This window comes from Scardinius erythrophthalmus (genome assembly GCF_964197995.2).
Source record: "Scardinius erythrophthalmus genome assembly, chromosome: 15".
Classification (NCBI taxonomy): domain Eukaryota; kingdom Metazoa; phylum Chordata; class Actinopteri; order Cypriniformes; family Leuciscidae; genus Scardinius; species Scardinius erythrophthalmus.
The window spans coordinates 30,411,909-30,435,669 of record NC_138235.1 but is presented as its reverse complement, the minus strand read 5'-3'; the positions used below and the strand labels follow the sequence as shown (position 1 = coordinate 30,435,669).

The following is a 23,761-nucleotide window of genomic DNA, read 5'->3' as shown; positions in this document are numbered from 1 at the left end:
CATTAAACCATTTTTATTGCAAAAACGGTTTTTAATTTGCAATTATAGCTGGAAATTATTCTAATATAAAAATGATGAAATTATAACCAATTTAAAATTGAAAGAACGCTTAATTCTTAAAAACCCTTTTGCTGGAAACAATGACATTATGCCTATTGTAAATTTGTAAAGATGGTAGATTATCAGTTTAACAGCAACCATGTTCAATACATTAAAAAAGGTTGCATAGGCATAGAAATATTTATATGATAAATGAAAGACATTGATGACTATTTGCCTCATAGGGCAAGTTACAGTTACATCAGTAAGACGTATTTCCCACATAAATTTCCCCCCAAAAAAAAAAAAAAACATTTTAGTGAGCTTCAGTTTAAAATATGTTGACCGATGATGCCTCTGTATAAGATCCTCCCACTGGTCCTCTTTTTATAGCGATCCATTATCCAGTACACTTTCTTCAGAATATCCACATCTACACAGTAGTTCATAATGGGATGAGGTATGTACACAATACTGCTGGTTTGGATGGAAATACCGTCATATCCTGAGGATGACGTTGCAGAATGAATATTATTTAGTTTATATCCTTAGTCTTCTCCCAGACTAATGGCAATATGATCCTCAAAAAGGGCGATGCAAAGCATGATGGCGCCCCCTAGCAGCAGGCCCAGACTCTGCAGGAGGAAGCGCTTCAGAGGGCTCAGAGATCCAGCATCTCCATGGAGCATTTCCGGCATCTAGGGAAACAGCGTTATATAAAGATACTGTATTCATTATGACTGTCATGGAGATGCAGTGGAGGCTTTAACATCAACTACAATGGTAAAGTTATAAATAAAACAACAGTGTGTTCTATGTTAGCATGATAACACAAAAAGGTTACATTTGTTACGATGAAATAACAATGAAAAATATTTCTAAAGCATTTATTAATCTTCGATGTTAATTAAAACATTTACAAGTACATTAAGCCTATTATAATAAAAAATTGTGTCTGTTAGCCTGCCTAATATTATTTATTGGATCTGAGCTAACACAAACTAACAATGAACAGTTGTACTATTATTAGCTAACATTATCAAAGGTGAATAAATGTTAATACATGTTTTGCTTATTGTTACTTGACATTAGTCAATGCATTAACTAATGGAACCATATTGTAAAGTGTAACCTTCAGTCTTTCTACTTTCGGTGTGTTACTTGCCATTTTTTATACTTAATTGTGAAATTACTAGCAATTTGTGAGTGAAAATAGTTATAAAGGAAATCCTACACAATTTTTTTTTTCATTGTAGTTAACAGCAGCGACTTCATGACATAGGCATTCTGAATTATATCAGCTTTTCAAATAAAATAAAAATTAAGAAGTCTTAAATGAACATTTCATGTTTACCATATCAGCAAGAGCAACATAAAGGAAGACCCCAGCGGTGACGGTGAGAATCCAAGGTGAGAGCGTCGCCCACTGGTTTCCCAGCGCCGTCCCTGTAAAAACACCAAGAAAGCCCAGCAGAGCCGAGACTGCGCTGAACACAGCCAGTCTGCGTACAGGCCATCCTGCGGCCAACAGAACCGCCAAATCACCTGCAGACAAGAGCAAACAAATATATATGGAATACTGATGATTCATAATGACCATTTATAGGCTACTAGAAACGACTCAATCATGTACCCAGCTCATGCGGAAGCTCATGGCAGAACACAGCGATCGTAGTGCTGAGTCCACCGGTCAGACTCTGAGAAAATGCAACACCTAGAGGACAAAAAGAAAACTTTATAGCTAAATTAAAGGTCAGTGTTTCTCAGCCTGTTTTGTTACAGAGCAAACATTTTACATTAAGCACCAATACACAGTAATATATAATTTATTTTTTGCAAATATCTTCATCTAATGAGATACTAAATATTATTTAGTAGTTAGTACACCTTTAATGAGTGATCGTTTTATCTACCAATGGCTAGTCCATCTGTAAGGTTATGTATTCCATCTCCCATCACAACCATCCATGCCATGCTTCTGATGCCTGTTTTCCCTGGTCCAGGCTGCCAATGAGAATGCCCATGCCCTGAGCTTTCATTCTGATTGGCTAATGAGGTACCTATAACAGAGTACAGATGCATTTTATAAGTTGCGTAATCATTTTTTCTTTTCTGGTTCACTCTCTCTCACGTGTTAAAAGTTACCTTAAAGTTAAAAGCTAAAATACCTTGCAGGGCGTCAAGCTCCCTTCCAGACTCTACATTGTGCCTCCTTTTCTTTAAAATCTGAACAGTTTGAACAGTCAGAAAGGGAACAGTTTGTAATGATAAATGACAACTACTCCACATCTCTTTCCTCAAAACAAAGTGTTTTTAAGTCAGCAGGTCATAATGAAAGTCCAAAAAATATGTTTCCCACTGGATGAAGCTCACCTTGAAATGTTGCCTAATTCCCAGAAGACTCTCAAAGACAAATAGAAGGTAAAATCCTCCCAGCACACTCAGACCCTTGAAAACAGCATCCTGATGTTCAGTGTGTTGACTGAAGATGGCCTGAAATCACAAACACCCAACATCTATAGCACTTGAATAAGAAATTTAACTTTATTAGTTTTTTAATATTATTGTTTATATATATATATATATATATATATATATATATATATATATATATATATATATATATATATATATATATATATATATATATATATAATTTTATTGTATCCCAGCTAAAAGGGGACATTTTCTGAACTTCAGCTAACGTTCTTGCACGATTTTGATTTTGGGTGAACTAACCCTTTAAGCTTAGTCCCAGACTAAAATGCATGTTTTAACTCTTTTAACTGAAAGCAACTTGCACTAATATATATTAAAATATGTCAGTGCCATTGTTTTGTCTCAAGATGCATACCAGAAATGTTTTTTTTTCTAAGGCATGTTTATAAAAACTACTTATCCTAATTGAACTAAAGCCTAATCCTGGCATAATCTAAGCCCTGTGTGTGAAACCATGGGGTTTTTAAACATTCAGAGAACATTTAAAACAATGTTTTTATTAGAACATTAGCAAAACGCTCTTATAACATATTTTTGTTAGCTGGGATATTTGAAGAATTACAGAATAATTATGTGACTTTTAATTTGCATTGTGTTACTTACATGGGGCAGGAGGTGCAGGAGGGCATCTCCGCAGAGCGTGCCCACTGCCATCCCAGCCATCGGGCAGAGGAATATTTGAAGGATAGAAGGTTGAAGCAGGGGTGCCAGTCCCAGGGCAACCAGAGAGGGCAAACTGATGACAAAGAGTGCCAAGGAGGCCCAACCTAGAGCTGAGGTAAAAAATTTGTTTTATCATCACTATCATTAAAACAAACACAAATTTATTCTGATATCACACTTAAGGGAAACAGTTTACACACACACATACCTCTGAGGAAACCCTCACTGGTTTTGCTTCCCTGTGACTGCTCCTCTGCGTGTCGCAGACACACTCCGGTGTCAATCTGGTACAGGAGGGCAGGGCACAGGAGGGTGAAGTGGGCAGGAGTGATATGGGACGCTTGGCCCAGCCCAAAGTTCCACAAGAGCTGGGTAACGTTTAGACACTGCGATAAGGTAATAAGAAATGTGAGATAAGAATCAGATTCAACATTATTACATGGCTCTCTGGAATACTTGATTCTGATTGGTCAATTTTCCTTACCATTGCAATGGTGTATATTACAGCGCTCTTCAGAGTAAAACTTACATTACTTCCATTTCTCCCACTTTCTCTTGTTTTATACAGGCAAAATAGTCCAAACTCAAATTCATATTTAAAAGATCAGATAATGACTACCTGACTACCTATCTTGTAATGGAAACCCATTTCTGGCACTTAAGAAAATAAATATGCTTTGGTAAATGATAATTATGACAAAAAAGTTGAAATTATGAGATAAAAAGTCATGTCTGTTATGACATAAGTTATGAGATTATAAAGTCAAAATTATCAGATAAAAAGTCAAAATTTCCATTTCAATTATCTCATAATTTTGTATTTTCAACTTTTTATGTGTATATATGACATTTTAGCTCATAATTTCAACATTTTATATCATGATTTCACAATTTTTTGAGTCATAATTATTACAGTGCTAACTCATAATGTCGACATTTTATCATAAGTTTGACTTTTTATTTTATAATTATGGTTTTCATGTCATAATTTAAACTTTTTCTCAATTATGTCTTTTTATCTCATAATTATTACATTTGAACTCGTAATTTCAATATTTTGTCATTTCAAATTTTGTCAATTATTTTTTGTCATAATTTTAACTTTTTTATCTCGTAATTGCGACTTAGTATCTCATAATTTTGACTATTAATGTCATAATTATGATTTACCAAAGCATGATTTTTTTTATGTGGAGGAAATGGGCTTCCATACTCATATATATGTATTTACATATGCCAGATACTGTGTTTTAACAATATTTTCTGCTGGCATGTTGGTGGTTCAAGAAGGCTTCTTTAGAAGGCTTCGAGTTTAACCAGTATGATTTGATCAACCAGCATCACCAGAAAATGTAAACATGACCATGATGGTCAACTAACTTTACCAGTTGAGTTTTACTGATATACATGATAGCTTTTCTGGCCCACCAGCTTGACCAGCATTAAACCAGCACTAACCAGTTAAAACAAATCTTGAAACCTCAGCAGGGCACGTGATTATTATCTCTCTCCAAAATAGTCTGTGTACCTCACATAGACCGGGAAAGGCAAATGGATTGAATTTTACTGTCTGCACACCTCAAGATATCAACAGACCTTTGGTCATGTGATAGTGAAGAGGATTCATTTTGTAGACTTTGTCCATTTGTAACACCCTAACAGGAAGTTCAGGAGAAAATACTCACATTCCCATGAAGGTGTTTCTCTGTAGGATGGTCTAACAGTGGCGACACACTTTCTTCCACTTTGTGTCTTAGGCCAGGGTTTGGAAAATAGTCAGAGTGACCCCATTCTGCAGGAGATCCACTGAGCACTGATTTATTGTGAGGTCTAGGACTGAAAGTTTTAATGGATTAGTCTTTGGCACCAACCAGAATCTGTGAGTGTAGAGAAGATAATGCAAAAAAGCTTTAGCCATCTTACCTTTCTTTGAGTGGAGGTGAGTTTGTGGTCTTTGGATGATGATGGTCATCATGTGAATGCTTCACTCCACCATGTTGGATCTCAAGGACACTGACTTCCCCCAGACCTAAACTGCCTAGCAACTTCTGCAGACCCTCGTAGGTTAAAGTCCCATTGTCCCCATACTGAAGGAACAGGCGTTGCAAGTAGTAGCCCTTGAGAGAATATTAAATCTGAATTACTATTTTGTCAACAGCCATCATTTTCAAGGTCCACATATGCTGATATTTTTATGATAGTGCATTGGGGTCATAAACTTAGTCTGCAACTATAACCCCAATCCATGAATTTCAACACAGGTGCTGAAACTACAACTGTAACCTAGTTAAATTTGAGTGATTGCATCAGAGTCATTGTTGATAAGATTATTGCACTTAGTGTTAAAATCACTTGATTTCTTTGTTTTAAACAATCCCACAGGGAATGTGGTAGATCTACTTTACCAGGTTTGTAGGAACCAGTAAATCACAAAAGCCACTGTGGATTATCAAAGACAAACATCTGCTACTTAAACTTTAGTTTTTTATAAAATCCTCTAAACATACCTGCTCTTCAAAAGCTTCCTCTAATTGTTCCAGTGTAGATTTGACTTGCGTGCTCTCATTCAACTTTTTGACCTTGTCGACCTGGGCATGTGTTGCCAGTGTGAGGAATGGTGGGATCATCACAGAAATCATACAGTGGCAGAGCAGAAGCTTCAAGCTCAGAGTCGTCCTTGGGGAAAATGCAAATAATTATTAATCATTTTATCATGTGGGCCTCAGCAATCAATATAAGTTTTAATTAAGCATAATTCAATAGGTACCGCTGAATCAATTAGAATTGTCAAGTCACAATCAATTATATAGTGCTTTTTACAATACAGATTATTTCAAAGCAGCATGCTCGAAGACACCAAAGTCTGGAATTAAAAGTCAGGTATTTCTAGCTATTTTATTTTTAGAAATTTAGGAGAAATGTAAGAAACAAGCTAGGAGAGAGCAACATTTGAGCAATTTCCCACCGTGTAAGCCTATTTGTGAATTTCCACTCTTGTTACTATAATTAAAAAAAATGTTTAAGAATAAATACTTTAGATGATTCTTAAATCAAAAGCTTGCAGGAAGCACATTGTAATTCATTTACCACGCAGTCTTTAAAGTTATATGTAAGTATAATATACATATATAATGTAAATTTAGAATGTATGCTTTAACGGATCAACTCTTTACCAGACTATCTGTCCACCCATGCTTTTCTGCAGTCTCTTGAGCGCGTTACATGATCTCCTGTATCCTCTCCGTATCCCAGTGTTTAAGCATGAGGTATGCAGCACTGTTTTTATGAATCTGAGGTTAATGTTTCACCAGCGGCCAGCTTTCAATCTATCGGAGGAGATCACAAGACGCGAAGGCATTGATCAACTTGGTTTACCTCATGACTGTCTGTGATGTAAATTCAACACATTCTCACTCCCATCACATCAAATGTTATTGAAGTAACGTTAGGCTACTTTGACCTGTTCAAATAACTTTCATGTCATCTGTATTTTCATTCTTACATATACCTTATAATTCTTTTAGATTAGTAAGCATAGATCTGGTATAATTGCTCCTCCACACACACTCTGTCCTGTAGGCGCAGCAGCAGATTCAGACTTCATCCGCTCGGCTCAGGAAGAGAAATCAGCCATCTCTCAGATCACTACAAATATCAGTGTCTGCATCCAGAAATCACATTAAAAGCTTTGGAGGAACACCGCGATCTACGGGAACAGGTATTACAGTCCTGCTGAGAGATTTTTTTACGCTTTATTCATGTCGACTTGTAAAATTACCGTATAGTAGCACAAACTAAAGGCAAATGCAGTCACGAAACATGAACACAACAAGACAAGACGTTAATTGACCAGACGGTGTTTAAATGACATTTACATGGGTTTTGCTGACGGCTAGAAATTGTAATGTGACATTTAATAACGTGTGGTGTAATGTTTTTAGACCAAAGCTGTTCTTTCGGCATGCGTCAGCTAGTTGGATTTCATGCTAGTTAGCCACGCTAGCTCCTTAGCATGAGCGGATGCGTTAAATGTAATTTTACAGTGAATAAAATAAATTTCGAGCCATTCGTTCCTTTCTGTGCCAAGAAAAACGTGAACACGGCAAATACGTCATATGGTTGTGAGGATTATGTTGGTTGTTTTTGTACATCAGCCTTAGCAAGCCGGCTAATGCTAAGCGCCTCATTTAGTCGCTCAAACACATCAGCAAACGTGTGTTTCAGGTTGGCAGACATGAAGCCTTTTTCATCGCCAGGAGGTTTAATAGCTATACATTGTTTACAGGTGTGCTGACATGTCTGGTTCATTACGGTATGTATGTTAGAAGGAGTGCAGTTAGCCTGTCTGTCTGAATCCAACATGATATATTAATGTTCAAGGCTGTCTGTTATGTTCAGATGCAGTTATTTATTATCTATATGCATATCGTTTAAATGGCTACATCTGTCCATTTAACATTAACCCCTCACGGAGTACCCTTATTTTTTTCTTGGTCTCTCTCTCTCTCTCTCTCTCTCTCTCTCTCTCTCTCTCTCTCTCTCTCTCTCTCTCTCTCTCTCTCTCTCTCTCTCTCTCTCTCTCTCTCTCTCATATATATATATATATATATATGTATGTGTGTGTGTATATAATATGTAATAATACTTGTTTTGTGAAAAGCGTGCTACAAATAAATGTGAATTGAATGGAATTTAATTGAATGGTCCTTTAGTGATGGCAGTGTAGGACCCTCTTGATGGCATCCAAAGGTCTCCCACTTAAATGTAGTGGTTTGTCAGATCTGTCATCTGCTAAGTGGTCCAAAATATGAGGCAGTTTACACTTATTTAATGGAACAAAATGTTTTTGGCACTCGTTAACGCGTGCCAGAGCAGCTCTGTGCTTCCAGATGCACATTTGGCAATCATGCATCCGTGCATGATCGACTAGATCTTTATTGAATGAAAGCGAGGGATGCCATCGCTGAAATGGGGGTTTAGGGGAGAACGTTCTGAACCACCCACGCTCTCCCCCTCCATCTGCTTAGACAAGCTAAAATTAGGTCACCACCAGCCTACTGGGACAAAACACCACCCCTCCCTGAACTGTTATGAATCGAAAGAGATGCTGTGAATACCCTTCTTCGCTTTGGATTGGTTTTAACAAATGAGAAAAATTGATCTGTGTAGTAACCCTAGCACTTTCCTTCTTCTGTTTTATGTCTTATCAGATTTAAAGGAAAATTAGTGCTGCTAAAAGTGTTTTTACATCATATATGTTTAATCCTTGCAGACCACATCTGCTTTGTTTCAGTGGGCTGTGGAAAAGTGATGGATGTCTAAAAACAAAAGATTTTGTGATTGCATTGTGAAAATTCACCGCTATAATTTGAGGGTGTAATGGATGGTTACCAGGGTGTTGCTGTGTTTTTGCCACTGCCAGGGTGTTCTGGGTGGTTGCTTGCTGCCATTCCAGCCATAAGCCTCTGATGATTTGGTCCCTATATATAGCTCAATGTAAGACTATGGGATATTTTCGATTTTTTAAATTCTGATTGTATGAACCACATTTGAGTCATTGTTTCTTAATCACTCTTAAAGCACTGTACACTGATGGCCACCCAAATATATATTGCAAAGTGAACACATTTCATCACACATCCAACCCTGTGATAGGGTGTGCACATGTGTCTTGTTGTACCATTACGTCATCAGCCCTTTTAAATGAGCTGACTCTTAATTCGATTGCGATGCATCAAGGCTTTAATGGTTTTGGATTTTCACTCAAGAGACAAAGTGGAAGTAAAAAGCACCTCGATAAGCTTAAATGACGACGTCTATTGGATACAAAACCTCTTGAAATAGGGAATGGACTAATTGATGATGGTAAATATGCCAAACTTGTCTGAAGCTTCCAGGAAGTGTTTCACACAGGCTTTTTGAGTCTTAATAAATATCAGTGTATTGATTGCATCGTAATGTATGTCTTCTTTTCACTTTCTCTGTCTTAAGGGGGATGGTCGGTCTTGCATCGTAAGGAAAGTCGCCTTGCCCACCTGACACATGAGGACCGCTCATTGTACAGGGATCATGAGGGCTGTGCTTTAGTGAGGTATGAATGGCCTTTTCTTTATAATGGCAGATAAATCACTTGGACTCCATTAATGCTACTTTGCACTTTCTAATTGCTCACATCATGAATATTTCATAGAAGCTAATGCATTTTAGTTCATATCTTTTGTCCTCTGTGGTACAACAAGGTCTGCTTTCTGTGTGTTCTAGGACAGATAATTCTATATATGGATTTTAATAACTTTCTTTGGAGTTTAGTTTGGCTAATAACTAGAGCCCGACCGATATATCGGCAGGCCGATATTATCGGCCGATATTAGGCATTTTCAAAACTATCGGTATCGGCATTTATAACGGCCGATAAATTAATATTTCAAAAATAAAATAAAAACGGACGAAACACCCTTCAACCATGTTATGAGTGTTGCCGTTGTATAGTTTGTCCACCAGAGGGCACTCTACACCGTCCCTGTTGGCAACACTCGTGTATAACGCGCCACACATTCAGCAACCTGCTGATCCAGCCAGAGTCGGGCAGAGAGAACCGCGAGTGAGATCAGCGGTGAAGTGTGTTCATGGTGAGTTGGTAACGACTCACGAGACATACATTGTTTGAATAACAATTAAAAGAACATCCCTATCAGTTCTCTTAACTCAAATAAGGATGACAAAATTCGTGACTCATGTCCAGTTTTGCTGCGGTTAAATAAGCCGAGAGTGAAGCGGAACAACGCGACGTAGGCTTTATTCACATAAAATGTTAACACTGCAGTTCACAAAAGTTCATAATGTGCATGTGCTTTAATGCTTTGTCGGTTAAACATTTAATTTTAAATGCTGATGCGCTGTTCTAACGTGTGCGTTTCTCAGCGCGTACATGTGAAGCTCACATGCACTAAAAGCCTTTCTAACTTAGTCCAGTATCCAGGCGCTGGTACTAGAAACTTTCTAGTACCAGCGCCTGGATACTGGACTAAGTTATCTTTCGAGTATTATTGTGCTAATACTGTTAAATACACACAAGATTTACATAAACAATGTCGGTTGTCCGCTTGTCAAATGCGTGTACATTAGACGTGTCGTGCTCAGCTCTTAAAGAGACAGTAGCAATTGTAAACACATTGCCGCTTGTCCTTAAAGGGATAGTTCACCCAATAATAAAAATGATCTCATTATTTACAGGCACTCTAATGTTATTCCAACTGTATTAATTTCCTTCTAATATTTTTCTAATATTAATAGTTTGAAGAATGTGGGTAACCAAACAGTAGCTGGTCCCCATTGACTTCCAAAGGAGAAAAATATACTATGGAAGTCACTGGGGTACATCAACTGTTTGGTTACCCACATTCATCCAAATAACTTATTTTCAACAGAAGAAAAAAACAACTTGAGAGAGTAAATTATGACAATTTGAATTTGTTGTCAATTTGAATGTGAAATTGTTGTTTTTGTTCAAAGGACTAAACGTTTAGTCTTAAAAAAAATCTTAAGTTTGTATTTTTATACATTTTATTTATCAGAACTTTAATATATTTTGATGTTCCTCTGTTCTGTTGTGACAATACAAGAAACAAGTTTCTTTTTAAAATGCATTATCATATTATTTTAGTTAAAACTCATAAATAACAACTACAAATAACTAATGTTAGGGAAATTTGTTAATGTTTTGTTGCGCGTTTCTGAAAAAATATATATATATATCGTCCGATATATCGGAATATCGGATTTTAAAATCAACAAATATTTGTACCGGTATCAGCCTTCAAAATCCTTTATCAGTCGGGCTCTAGTACCCATCAAAAGTTTGTACACACCAATTGTAAAGTGTGTCCAAACTTACTGTACTATAATACACATAAATAATATTGCTACTGTATTATAATATACACATAAATAATATCGGCCGATATATCGGTATCTGGCTTTTTTTATCGGTATCGGCATCGGCGCCCAAAAATCCATATCGGTCGGGCTCTACTAATAACCACTCACTTGACCGAAAACGTCGGTCTTACTGACATGTAAAATGACTTGCAGTTTGTTTTGTGTTTTATTTGTAGTCTAGGAGTGAGTTTATCCAAAATGGTTGATGCCAATAGTAATTTGGCTCTGGAAACACTCAAATATATTCAAAATATGGCACTGCAGTCTCCGTAAATATAAATTATTTGCAGAAATGTGTTGATTGTTTTTAATAGAATTTCAGTTTGTTCTCGAGTATTATGTCAAAAACAGATACTCTGCTTGTGAATATCTACTTATGTTTTATGTTTTCAGTGCTTATATCTACTTTTGTTCTATATTTTACTTGCTACTAAGTGAAAAGTATCACATGGCAATCAGGGCTATTTAATGTTAAATACACGGCTACATGAAGCGATTTGGTGCCATAAGATTTTGTTGTGGAAAAATAGAAACCAACCAATTGACAAAATGCCCTGACGCTTGTTGCAGCTGGTTAGGACTAAAACTGAATTTACATGTAAGTGATGGCTTTTTTTGTGGTCTTTTTTATCACGTCACACCTGTTTAGGACATTGTTACATCGAACTGATTAATGATTGCTTTCCATTTTGTTGTTTCCCAAAATGAAGTCAGAAAGGAGGAAATTTCCATCCACACAATATTAATCTTAATGCAATCTCTAGGCCACTCAAAATGTTTTCCCATTATGTTGCTTTACTGAGTTCGCCGCCACACTTCACAGTGGACCCATATTCCTTGACAGCACATTAGTAATCTCATACCAGCATACACACAAACACACAGCCATTGCATTTTTTACTTGAGAGAGCTGTGTAGTCCTAGTGGAAAAAGAAGAAAAAGGTCACCTTTGAACAGGAAATGCGATCATGTTACTTCTGTATTGTAGCAGGACATTGAGTGCCTCCGTCTTCAGCTCAAAATGCCATGATCACTAAACCTCTATCAGTTTACTTTTAGTGCCTCTAAGGAGGTTTGTGATAGTTGTTCCGAAACCTGCATTTTTAAGCATTGTTATGCTTCTGGCATAAAGACTGTTCCAGAAGCGAAAGCGGTGCCTTGTTTTAGCCAAATTTAAAGGCTGCATCGCTAGGATTCCTAAGAGAACACATCTTTTGTTATTGGTTTGATCTAAGCCGTTCGCTGTAATCCTGAATAAAAGCTTCAGTTTAGTACATTGGTTTAAATCATTTTTAGGCCTGCTTCCACAGTTCTTCTGCTCCTCTGTTAGATTCGGTTTTCACTTAAAAATGGCCAACAATGGCTACAAGTTTTCAGTTTCATTTTGTTGTACATCCAGGGCTTCTCATGCTTTTCTGTCTCAGAGGCAATTGGCAAGCGTACTGGCCGAGCTCTCACCACACGCTCTTCCTGCTGGTTTTATTTCAGATATCAAAGGGTTCCGGTAATGTGCCATGGGGTACGACGTCACCAGGTTCCAAGGAGAGGTGGACGAGGATCTGTTGTGTCCCATCTGCAGCGGGGTGCTAGAGGAGCCGGTGCAGGTCGATATTTATTTTCATTCAACCGCAACATCTCAGAACACCTTGAAATGAGCCTGTGTCACGGCATTATGGGTTTGTGGTTATCAGATATCACTGCTCTGAGACCATTGTGTGGATGTGTTTCATAAGGGTCCAAAATTTTCTTTTGTAAAACCTGCCAATGGCAAGGGAATTAAGGGAAATTTACAGGATATATTTCTTTCACCAAAAAAATAATTATGTACACACGCACACAGTTTTATTAATAAAATTGCTAATAAAAAATACTAAAATGTATTATTTATAGATAACTGTTTTTTCCTTGCATATTAGTAAAAACTTATTTTAACATGAAACAACTAAACAGTAAAAGGTCTGAAAAATGCACATCAGTTAGCCAGAAAAGTCAGTGCATACTGAGTTCAAGTTACTTCCTGATCAGTTTTTCTGTTCTCTCAGGCCCCTCACTGTGAGCATGCCTTCTGTAATGCCTGCATCACACAGTGGTTTGCACAGCAGCAGATCTGCCCCGTGGACCGCACTGTCGTGACCCTTGCACACCTTCGACCCGTCCCCCGCATCATGCGTAACATGCTTTCCAAGCTGCAGATGTCCTGTGATAACGCCGGCTTCGGCTGCACGGCCACTCTTCGGCTCGACCAGCTGCAGTCACACCTCAAGGACTGCGAGCACAACCCCAAACGACCCGTCACGTGTGAGGAAGGTTGTGGGTACGTAGTTGAACTACCATCTTCACCATCTAGTTCTCACTTAATTCATAATTCATAGCAGTCTTTGGAGGGAGAATGCAGGGCTCCAGATTAACATTTGAGAGCTGTTGCCACTAAGTTCTACAGATAGTGGTGCCATCAGAAAATCTCTTAAGTTTAAAAAAATCCCTGTTTGTGCCAATCATTTTGTGCCTGACTGCTTCACAAATCATACATTTGGGAGTCTACTCAAGCTTTCGCATCCATATTTTCACCTTTATTGCAATACAGTACATAACATAAATGCAAAAGCATGTCATAAAAGCAATATGACAAGAAGTTATAACCGTAATTAAACTAAACTATACCTGTTCTATCTTCATTAAGCATATATTCTCTGGCTCTGTAGGCATTTTACAACAGTTCCCACAGAAGCTTCTGTACAGCGATTTATAGATTATCATGACGGAATGCTAATCGACGACTTGAAGCTGGTTGACTCTACATCAACTACATAAATTCGTCAATTAATCATTCAAAAATGTCCTGTTGCATTATAAATGTTGTATAACATTTTTGTCTCTTCAATTGGGCAAGGTACCTAATTGTTTTAAACATGCTGTTGTTCAGCCTATCTTGAAAAAGAACAATCTTGATACAGCTACTTTTAAAAATTATAGGCCTATTTCCAAATTGCCATTTATTTCTAAAATTTTAGAAAAGGTTGTGGCGAACCAGCTGAATAATGTTTTAAATGTGCACAATATTTTTGACAAATTTCAGTCTGGGTTTCGAAAAAAACACTCAACTGAAACAGCCCTCCTTAGGGTCTCAAATGATATTTTGATGGCTGCTGATGGGGGTAAATGCTCTGTGCTGGTTCTCTTAGACCTCAGTGCAGCGTTTGACACTGTCGATCACTGCACTCTGATAGATAGACTGAAAAAAACTGTGGGAATTACTGGGTCAGCTCTGGATTGGTTTTCCTCCTATCTCTCCGACAGGAGTTTTTCGGTGTCCGTAGGGAAATATATGTCAGATTCTGCTCCTTTGTCCTGTGGTGTGCCCCAAGGGTCTGTGCTTGGCCCTCTGTTGTTCAGCCTGTATATGCTTCCTCTCGGGAAGATTATTAGTAGCTTTGGAGAAATATCATATCACTGCTATGCAGATGATATTCAATTATATTTTTCTTTTAACTCTGATAGGCTAGACAAACTGTCCTTGTTGCATAACTGCCTAGCCTCCATCAACAATTGGATGGCAGACAATTTTTTGCAGCTAAACCAAGATAAAACTGAGGTGCTGATTTTTGCCCCTGACAACATTTTTCCCAAGATTAAACTGGCCATTGGGGCTCTATCACCCTCAGAATGTAATGCTGTGCGAAACCTAGGTGTCATTTTTGATAGATCTATGTGTTTTAACAGTCATGTTAAATCTGTGGTTCGTTCCTGTTTTTTCCATCTCAGGAATATCGCTAAAATCAGATCTGTAGTTTCTAATAATGAGATGGAGATGCTTGTTCATGCTTTTATTTCATCTCGTCTTGACTACTGCAATGTACTGTACACTTGTTTAAACAAATCCTCCATGGACAAATTGCAAGTAGTTCAGAATGCTGCTGCTAGACTTTTAACAAAGACCAAAAGAAGATCTCACATTAAACCTATACTCAAGGCTCTTCACTGGCTTCCAGTTAGTTTTAGAGTGCAATTTAAAATTTTAACCATTACTTTTAGAGCCTTGCATAATCAAGCTCCGGCGTATATCCAGGATATACTTCATGCCTACACTTCAGGCCGTTCTTTGAGGTCTTCGGGTCAAGATCTTTTAACTGTTCCTAGAACACGTTTAAAAACGAGAGGTGATCGCGCTTTCTGCGTGGTGGCTCCAAGGCTCTGGAACGCTCTTCCATTAGACTTGAGAGCTTCGGACTCTGTAGAAATTTTTAAAAAGCACCTAAAGACACATCTTTTTAGACAAGCTTTTAACTAGTTTTATGTTTTCTTTTTTATTGTGGCACATATACTGTATATGTGTAATTTTGTATTGTATGTGCATTTATGTTATGTGTATATTTTTAACTCTGTGAAGCACTTTGTGACTCCATTGTCTGTGAAAAGTGCTATAGAAATAAAGCTTACTTACTTACTTACTTACTTACTTACTTACTTACTTATAAGGCTGAACACATTTTCAGTATGTGAGATTGAACTGTTTTGTTGTTGCCGGTTTGCTGGAGCATGAGTTCTTGAAGCTCCGCCCTCCTCTTGAAAGGGGGCCGGGAGCACCAGCTCATTTGCATTTAAAGGGACACACAAAAACGTTGCATTTTTGCTCACCCCCCAAAAGTGGGAATTTCAACAAGCTATAAAAAATTATCTCTGGGGTATTTTGAGCTAAAACTTGACATACACACTCTGGGGCCGTCAGAGACTTAGGACGCCTTCACACTTGGTTCGATTGCCTGTTCCGAACCCGAGTTCGATTTCTCCCCCCTCCCCTTGCCCCCGATGGACTGTGTTCACATTATATTATTTCTATCCGAACCGCGGTACACTTGCGTCATCAGGCTGCAGCTGGCGAATGGTGTTGCTTGGTAACCGTGTATGAAAAGGCGCCCAAATGGATAGACTTGCTCGGTTGACATTTTTTCTTCTTTTTTTTAACCTTTGGTTTTGTTTTCAACATAGACATACAGAAACAAACTTGCATCTGTCTGCCGCAAAAATTCTGAAAACGTTTCAAAGACAGCGGGCTGTCCGCCGAAGACACATTATACGTCAACAATAGCGGTTCACTTCCGCGGTTTGGTTCGATTGCGTTCATATCAGCAGCGAACCATACCCGAGTTCACATGAACCGTACCCCAGACCACCTTTTTAAGCGGACTCGAGTACGGTTCGCGGGTGCGCACCCGAGTTCGGAAGACAGCGTTCACATCATCCAAACGAACCGAACTCTGACGTCATTCGAACCCGGGTGCGCACCAAAAGTGCTAGTGTGAAAGCGCCCTTATTTTACATCTTGTTAAAAATGGCATAATCAGTCCCCTTTAATAGTTTACAATGCCAACATGCGCTACACTGATGTGCTTGACTCTTGCGCAATGGCTCGCTGCTTTTTCAGCTCTTCGTCTTGCAAGAACACATCCTGTGTGAACGCCTATACTGATAATGAGTATATACTGCAATATTGCAACTCTATTGGGTATAAGAGTTTATCTGTTATGCTAAAAACAAAGTTGTTTAATCAATTAAAAATTTGCTCAAAGATTGTAGGTCAGCCTCTTGAGAAGCTTTATGATTCAGCCTATCATAACAATTTGCTAAGGCTGGCTAATAATATAGCTTCTAACCCTATGCATATCCTGCATAATGAGATTGAACTACTACCATCAAAGCGGAGGTAATAGAGTCCCCAGATTTAACAAAGTGAGGCTGAAGCACTCTTTTGTGCCTCAGGCTATCTTAGCATTGAACAAAAACACTTAATCAGAAATCAAGAGTATTGTGAAGGTGTTGTAGATGCATAAGTGTTGTATTGAATGTATAATGTGTGAGATTTAAGTGTATGTCAATGTAGAATGTATGTTGGATGTTGTAAACATAGACACTGTTATGCAAGAAAAATTTCAGACTTGTCTGACAATAAAGTATAAAAGTAAAGTAAGCCCCTCAATTGTTCCATTTTGCTCAAATCTGCTTTGTTTACTCTTTAGGCTAGAAATGCCCAAAGATGAGATGCCAAATCACAACTGTATTAAGCATCTACGCAGTGTGGTGCAGCAACAGCAGACCAAGATTGCAGATCTGGAGAAGACTGCCGCTGAGCATAAGCACCAACTTGCAGAACAGGTCAGACCTGTGAATGTCACGGTGGATTCAAAACTTCCCATAACTTCTCGGATTCTATGATTTGTATTTTTAATCTGCCCATGATTTCTTTTTTTTCAGAAACGTGACATCCAGCTCCTGAAAGCTTACATGCGAGCAATACGCAGCGCTAACCCTAACCTACAGAACCTGGAGGAGAGCATAGAGTACAATGAGATCCTGGAGTGAGTGATCTGTTCTTCTTCTGCCTTTGTTTATGCCAATATAAATTCAAACTAGACTGTTTAAACTAATTATGAATAAGAAAATAAATTTTTCCTAATTTTAAACTTGCATAAAAAAAATTGGGATTGGCATGTTTTTTTTTTTTTTTTTCAAGTGTTTTGTTCACCAAGGCTGCATTGATTTGATTAGAAATACAGTAAAATAATAATATTGTGAATTTATTAGTGTTTTCTATTGTAATATATTACAAAATGAATTTTAAGCAGCCATTACTCCAGTCACATGATCCTTCAGAAAAGGCACATTTTTTATTATCATCAATGGTGAAAACCGTTATGCTGCTTATTATTTTTAGAAACTGTAATATTTTTTACACATTTCCTTAACTAGAAAGTTGAAAAGAATTACCTTTATTTAAAAATAGAAATCTTTTGTCCTTGCTTAATAAAACTGTTTCTTTCCAAAAAAATCTTACTGACCCTAAACTTTTAAATGGTAGTGTTATATATATATATATAAGTCAAGTCAAGTCAAGTTTATTTATATAGCGCTTTTCACAACACAGGTTGTATCAAAGCAGCTTCACAGTAATAAATTAGAACAATACATCAATGTTTGTTTCTAGTGGAACGTCTACGTTTGGTAATGCTGATCAATAGTATCGTTGATTGATTAATTCAATTAAATATCCCCAAATATCCCCAACTGAGCAAGCCAAAGGCAACAGTGGCAAGGAACCGAAAAACTCCATCAGGTGACCTAATGGAGAAAAAAAAACCTTGGGAGAACCCGGGCTCAATCGGGGGCCAGTTCTCCTCTGGCGTTTATGAACTAGAGGTCGGATTTAACTGTAGGATTAAAAGTATTATATGAATGCCTGGCTGAAGAGATGCGTCTTTAATCTAGTTTTAAACTGGGAGAGCGAGTCTGAGCAACGAACAGTATCCGGAAGACTATTCCAGAGTTTTGGTGCTAAATGTGAAAATGCTCTCCCTCCTTTGGTGGACCTAGATATCCTAGGTATGACCAAAAGCCTCGAATTTAGTGACCTTAAAGAGCGCGATGGATTATAGGGCGATAGAAGATCCGTTAAATAGACTGGAGCTAAGCCGTTTAGGGCTTTATAAGTCAGTAGCAATACCTTGTAATTAATACGGGACTTTATAGGTAACCAATGTAGAGATGATAAAATCGGTGTTATATGATCATATTTTCTTGATCTAGTTAGAACTCTAGCGGCGGCATTTTGGACTAACTGTAGCTTGTTTATTGAGGATGCAGGACAACCGGCTAATAACGCATTACAGTAATCTAGTCTCGAGGTCATGAATGCATGAACTAACTTTTCTGCATCAGAAACAGATAGCATATTACGTAGCTTAGCAATGTTTCTAAGGTGGAAAAAGGCTGTTCTTGTAACATATGAAATATGATTTTCAAAAGACAGGTTGCAGTCTAATATAACACCCAGGTCTTTTACTGTAGAGGATGAAGTAACAGGACATCCTACTATGTTAAAGTTGTATTGTGAGAGGTTTTGTGGGTGGTTTTTTGAACCGATAAGTAGTACCTCTGTCTTGTCTGGATTTAATAAAAGAAAATTATGCGTCATCCAATCTTTTATATCTTTAACACACTCTGTCAATTTGGATAATTTAGCGTTTTCATCTGGCCGTGATGAAATATAGATTTGAGTGTCATCAGCATAACAATGGAAACTAATTCCATGTTTCCTTATAATATTTCCAAGTGGCAGCATATATATTGAGAATAATAGAGGGCCTAACACAGATCCCTGCGGCACTCCATAGTTTACTGGAGTTATGATAGATTTTTCTCCATTTAAATAAACAAAATGGTAGCGGTCAGATAAATACGATCTAAACCAGCTTAATGCTTGTCCTTGAACACCAGTATAATTTTGTAGTCGATCTAAGAGTATTGTATGATCTATAGTATCGAACGCAGCATATATATATATATATATATATATATATATATATATATATGTATGTATATGTTTGTATCTAATATATTTATCAAAAGAATATGAAAAACTAAAAATCTAAAGGCACAGTATGTCAATTTTGCTGCTAGAGATTGCTTATTCAAAATAATAACAAGGGTGTAGCTTGATGATGCCGTGAATGAGCTTGGAATCATGAGAGTTGTCGTCTTCACCTCCACAGCCGATGGAAAGCAATCAGACGGGACTCAGGCAGAAATCATATTCATGGATGAGTTAATGTATTAAAGTTTTATTAACGTTACTGTGGTATGAAGCAGGGCGGGCCGAGAGCCTGGGACATTTTCGATTTAAAATTGTAGGATAACGCAGCGCTGTTTTACTCGGTCAAAAACAATCATACTAAAAAATACATTTGTGTGTTGAAAGTTATGTTATAACGTTACTCTGTGCGTTCACTCGGCGGCTGGTATGAGACAATTGCTGCCCACTGCAGTAAGCTAGATCGATATTTGAATATCATATTAATAAAAAATGTAATGGTAAATGGCATGCAAATAAAACTCTTTCTGATTATGCTATGTTAGCCACTTGACAAAATAGTGCTGTCTATGAGGCATGGTACAAACATGTGTTCAAACTCATGGTAAATCTAGAAAACAAGAGATTCAGACAATAGGATTAACCCGATAAAGGTATCCCAACAGTTGCTAACCTGTCTTAATATATCACATAATATATTAAAGCATCTTTGGTGTTTCTACGGAATTAAAACCGGAACTCGAGGGTAAGGCGGATATTACATCATTGACAGGCGACGCAGAGACACGGGGCGTCACACTGGTGATTTCTTTGGATTTAAACCTTATTGGAAACATTTGGGATAATGTTAGTACACAAGTCAAAAATAAATATATTGTTCTAGTGGATATATTCATCCAAATCTCTTACATATTTTGCCTTTAAATATAAAGCCATAATCATAGTTGTTTGTATTGTGCTCCTATGTAAATAATGAGCGGGGTAAATTACTCATGAATATGAATAAATTCCTGTTGAGCAAGTTATAATGCTAATACCATAATTGACAATCAGATGACTGTCAAACTAACTACACTCGTTTGGCCACAGATGGGTGAACTCTCTGCAGCCCGCTCGCGTGACCCGCTGGGGAGGAATGATCTCCACACCCGACGCCGTCCTCCAGGCCGTCATCAAACGGTCTCTCATAGACAGTGGATGTCCTTTGTCGATCGTTAATGACCTCATCGAGAACGCCCACGAGCGCAACTGGCCCCAAGGCTTGGCTACTCTGGAGACACGGCAGATGAACCGCCGATATTACGAAAACTATGTGGCCAAGCGCATTCCGGGTAAGCAGGCCGTGGTGGTGATGGCCTGTGAGAACCAGCACATGGGTGAAGATATGATTCTGGAGCCAGGTTTGGTCATGATCTTCGCTCATGGTGTGGAGGAGATCTTATAGTCTCTACATAGGTGGGTGCAAGCGACGAAAAGCAGGAAAACTGAATTGCCACCCCCACCCCCCACCCCAATCTAAAAGATTCTTAATTCATCCCACTAAAAATATCAAGACCTCTTCGGCAGTCTTTACCTCAAATTTTCTGGAAGGACGAAGGCAGAGAAAGCTCTCCACTCGCTTGACGATCTCCAGCATTCCTATTCTCTTTGCCTTAAAAGGACATTTTTCAAAAAGTGGACCCTAATGACAAATACCAACTTGAAACATTATCAGGGATGATGGTACACATATGTTTTAACATTAACATTGAAATCGAAAGGATTTGAAGTGATGTCTAATTTCCCCTTTAACATTTATTTCTCTTGAGAGCAAATACATGTCAATCACAGCTTTCAACAGTGTAAAAGACCTGTTAAGATTCTTGTAAATGCAGATGATTAAGAAATATAGACAAATATGCTATCTGTTCTTGTTCTAATAGAGTAGTAGACATTTTTTGCTGTCTTCATCTCAGTTTGCTATTTACAGTAGTGTGTTTTAGCTACCATGGATCTCAAGGTTTGTTTTTTTTGTTTTGTTTTTAAGAGAGCTATGATTAAAGTATGCTAGATAAAGAGCTCTCTTCTCGGTGTTTGCACTCTGTGGCGATTGGAAAAACAAGATGTCATGAATCTCGTTTTGTGAAGATGTTTGTCCTTCTTGAGGAAAGAGCGAAGAAGGATTTGTATGATGTAAATCAACAGCCGGTTTGATACCTTTTATTCCACACTGCTTTTTGAGTTTTTAATGTACAACCAGAAACTCTAAATTTTCAAATCGTTTTTTCCAGAAACAATATTTTTGTGCTTCTTATTATTTTCTACTGGCATCACTGGTTATCTCACTATTAATAATCAGAACTAGATTTTTTTTTTTTTTTTTTTTGTAAGACTGTCTGGTTGACCTCAAAGGTTTCTTCTAGGTGATTTAGCGAAACCATAAATGATGGATGAAATGTATATGAAGTATACAAACATTTTGAAAAATGACCAACCTACAGCTGATGTAAAACCATTATGTCTGCAGATGCTTAACCATATCTGGAGTGTACATCCGAACCGTTTTTTTTATCCATCATTTGCCACAGCACCTCTTGACGAATTGTAAAGAATAAAGAGATGGGACGGTGGTATATTTGTGTATATTGTGCAATTGGTTTAAGAATTTATTTTGCATATTTTACGTACCTTCATTGTACATAGTTGATTTAATCAGTTCAATTTGTGTTGTCTTTGCAACCAAAGTGTTTTATTGTGTTGAATGCACATCGTGCTTGCTTTTTTTGTTGTTGTTATTGTGCGAACACCGAAAATGTAAGTTCAGCGATTCTGAAATGTATCTTTGAAGCTATTGTGTGTCATCTGCTTCAGTGTTACATAGACCTGAATGCTCAGTGAGTTGTTTACAATAGCTTTTTTGCAAATGTAGTTTAATAAGAGCTGAAAACTAAGGACCCAGAATGTTTTAACTGCAATATTCAGCCGGGTCTATGTGAATTAGAGAGAAATGTATGTGAACTGCCTTATCACACTTCTTTCGACACTTTACTGCATGATTGCTGTATAACGTGTCACATGGCTTCTCACAATCGCACCCTGAAGCTGGAGAAATTAAACATGACCCAGTGAATTTCACTTCATGGATCTGATCATCTTATGCTAGAAAGTTTCATTCATTAAATAAAGGTTCACTTCTTCTTGTGCTCAGTTTAATGAGGCCGATTGATCATCTCTTATTGGACACGCAAGACTTTCTTGACTCTCAGGATTTATCATCTGACGTCAGGGACGAAACGTTCAAAGAGCTCATGTTTCCCGCTGCAGCATTGTCCGTGGATGTGGCAGTCTTCTGTTTGTTTTGTCTTTCATTCTTGCTTTTGTGCTGTGGGTTACTGAAAGAATATGAATAAATATCATTGATTTTGCAATATGACACCAGTGTCTTTCACATTATTATTATTATTATTAACTTGCTAGCAGGAACTTCTTGTTGGTTGTGTTGTAATTAGTGGTTTTAAAAATGGCCAGTGCAATGCTAATCAGCATAGAGACCTTCCTTCCTCTTGTTTTTGCTGTTTTTTCTCTCTTCTACCACACAATGTCACTAAAGTGCAATTTTACTGTTACATTTTGAAAGGGGTTTCATTTCTGTTTCCATATGACAATTTTCAGCTAACTTTGTCATTATCACCGTTTAGTGATTACATGGTAACTTTTATCTGCTGATCTCCATCTATTTAATGGCTTGAACCCAAACAGTGCACACAGGAATAATCCTCCTGTTGTTGGTATTTTCTTTGACCAGGCCATAGCCACTAATGCAGCAAGTCATTTTAATCCAGCCCATTATATCGCCCGTGAGGAACGGAATGTCCCATTGTTTTCCCAGCAGCTCTCTTGACCAGTTTCTGCTCGACTCAAACTGCATTGGCTGGTCTCATATTTCGTAATAAAATTCTCTTATAGTTTTGGTATTGCAAATACCTACCATCCATCCATCCATCCTGTCATGAGCAATCTCAAAAGCCTGACCAGTTAAACTGTTTTGTTTCGTGTCTCCCTAATAAATGAAATGGTTCTTAATCCCTTTCAAAAAGTAAGGATTTGATTGGAGCTTTTACAATCTGGTACCATAAATTCCTGTATCAGTTAATCAAGCATTTGGCAATCAAATATATTACAGCTTAATTGTATGACAACTGTTAAAGCAGTTGCACTAAGGACTGATATAAATACAATCACTCAGATGCCAACACTGAAAATAATGGCATTTAATGATGA

The 23,761-nt window shown here is 37.6% G+C and overlaps 2 protein-coding genes across 2 annotated transcripts; one reads left to right on the top strand and one right to left on the bottom strand.

Annotated features, from left to right (window-relative positions):
• Nucleotides 1-6,899, bottom strand: slc39a5 (solute carrier family 39 member 5). Its single transcript, XM_081387292.1, has 13 exons — nucleotides 6,710-6,899; nucleotides 6,375-6,527; nucleotides 5,709-5,877; nucleotides 5,125-5,318; nucleotides 4,887-5,037; nucleotides 3,410-3,587; nucleotides 3,142-3,311; nucleotides 2,413-2,532; nucleotides 2,208-2,265; nucleotides 1,953-2,099; nucleotides 1,673-1,753; nucleotides 1,394-1,584; nucleotides 1-737 (listed from the first exon to the last, which is right to left on the bottom strand). Exons 2-13 carry the CDS (start codon nucleotides 6,392-6,394, stop codon nucleotides 588-590), a joined length of 1,629 nt encoding a protein of 542 aa, XP_081243418.1. The 5' UTR covers nucleotides 6,395-6,527; nucleotides 6,710-6,899; the 3' UTR covers nucleotides 1-587.
• On the top strand, nucleotides 6,732-22,913 carry rnf41 (ring finger protein 41). Its single transcript, XM_081387293.1, has 7 exons — nucleotides 6,732-6,919; nucleotides 9,193-9,292; nucleotides 12,628-12,743; nucleotides 13,182-13,453; nucleotides 17,154-17,289; nucleotides 17,389-17,492; nucleotides 20,591-22,913. Exons 3-7 carry the CDS (start codon nucleotides 12,654-12,656, stop codon nucleotides 20,943-20,945), a joined length of 957 nt encoding a protein of 318 aa, XP_081243419.1. The 5' UTR covers nucleotides 6,732-6,919; nucleotides 9,193-9,292; nucleotides 12,628-12,653; the 3' UTR covers nucleotides 20,946-22,913.
• Nucleotides 22,914-23,761: the final 848 nt, after the last annotated feature.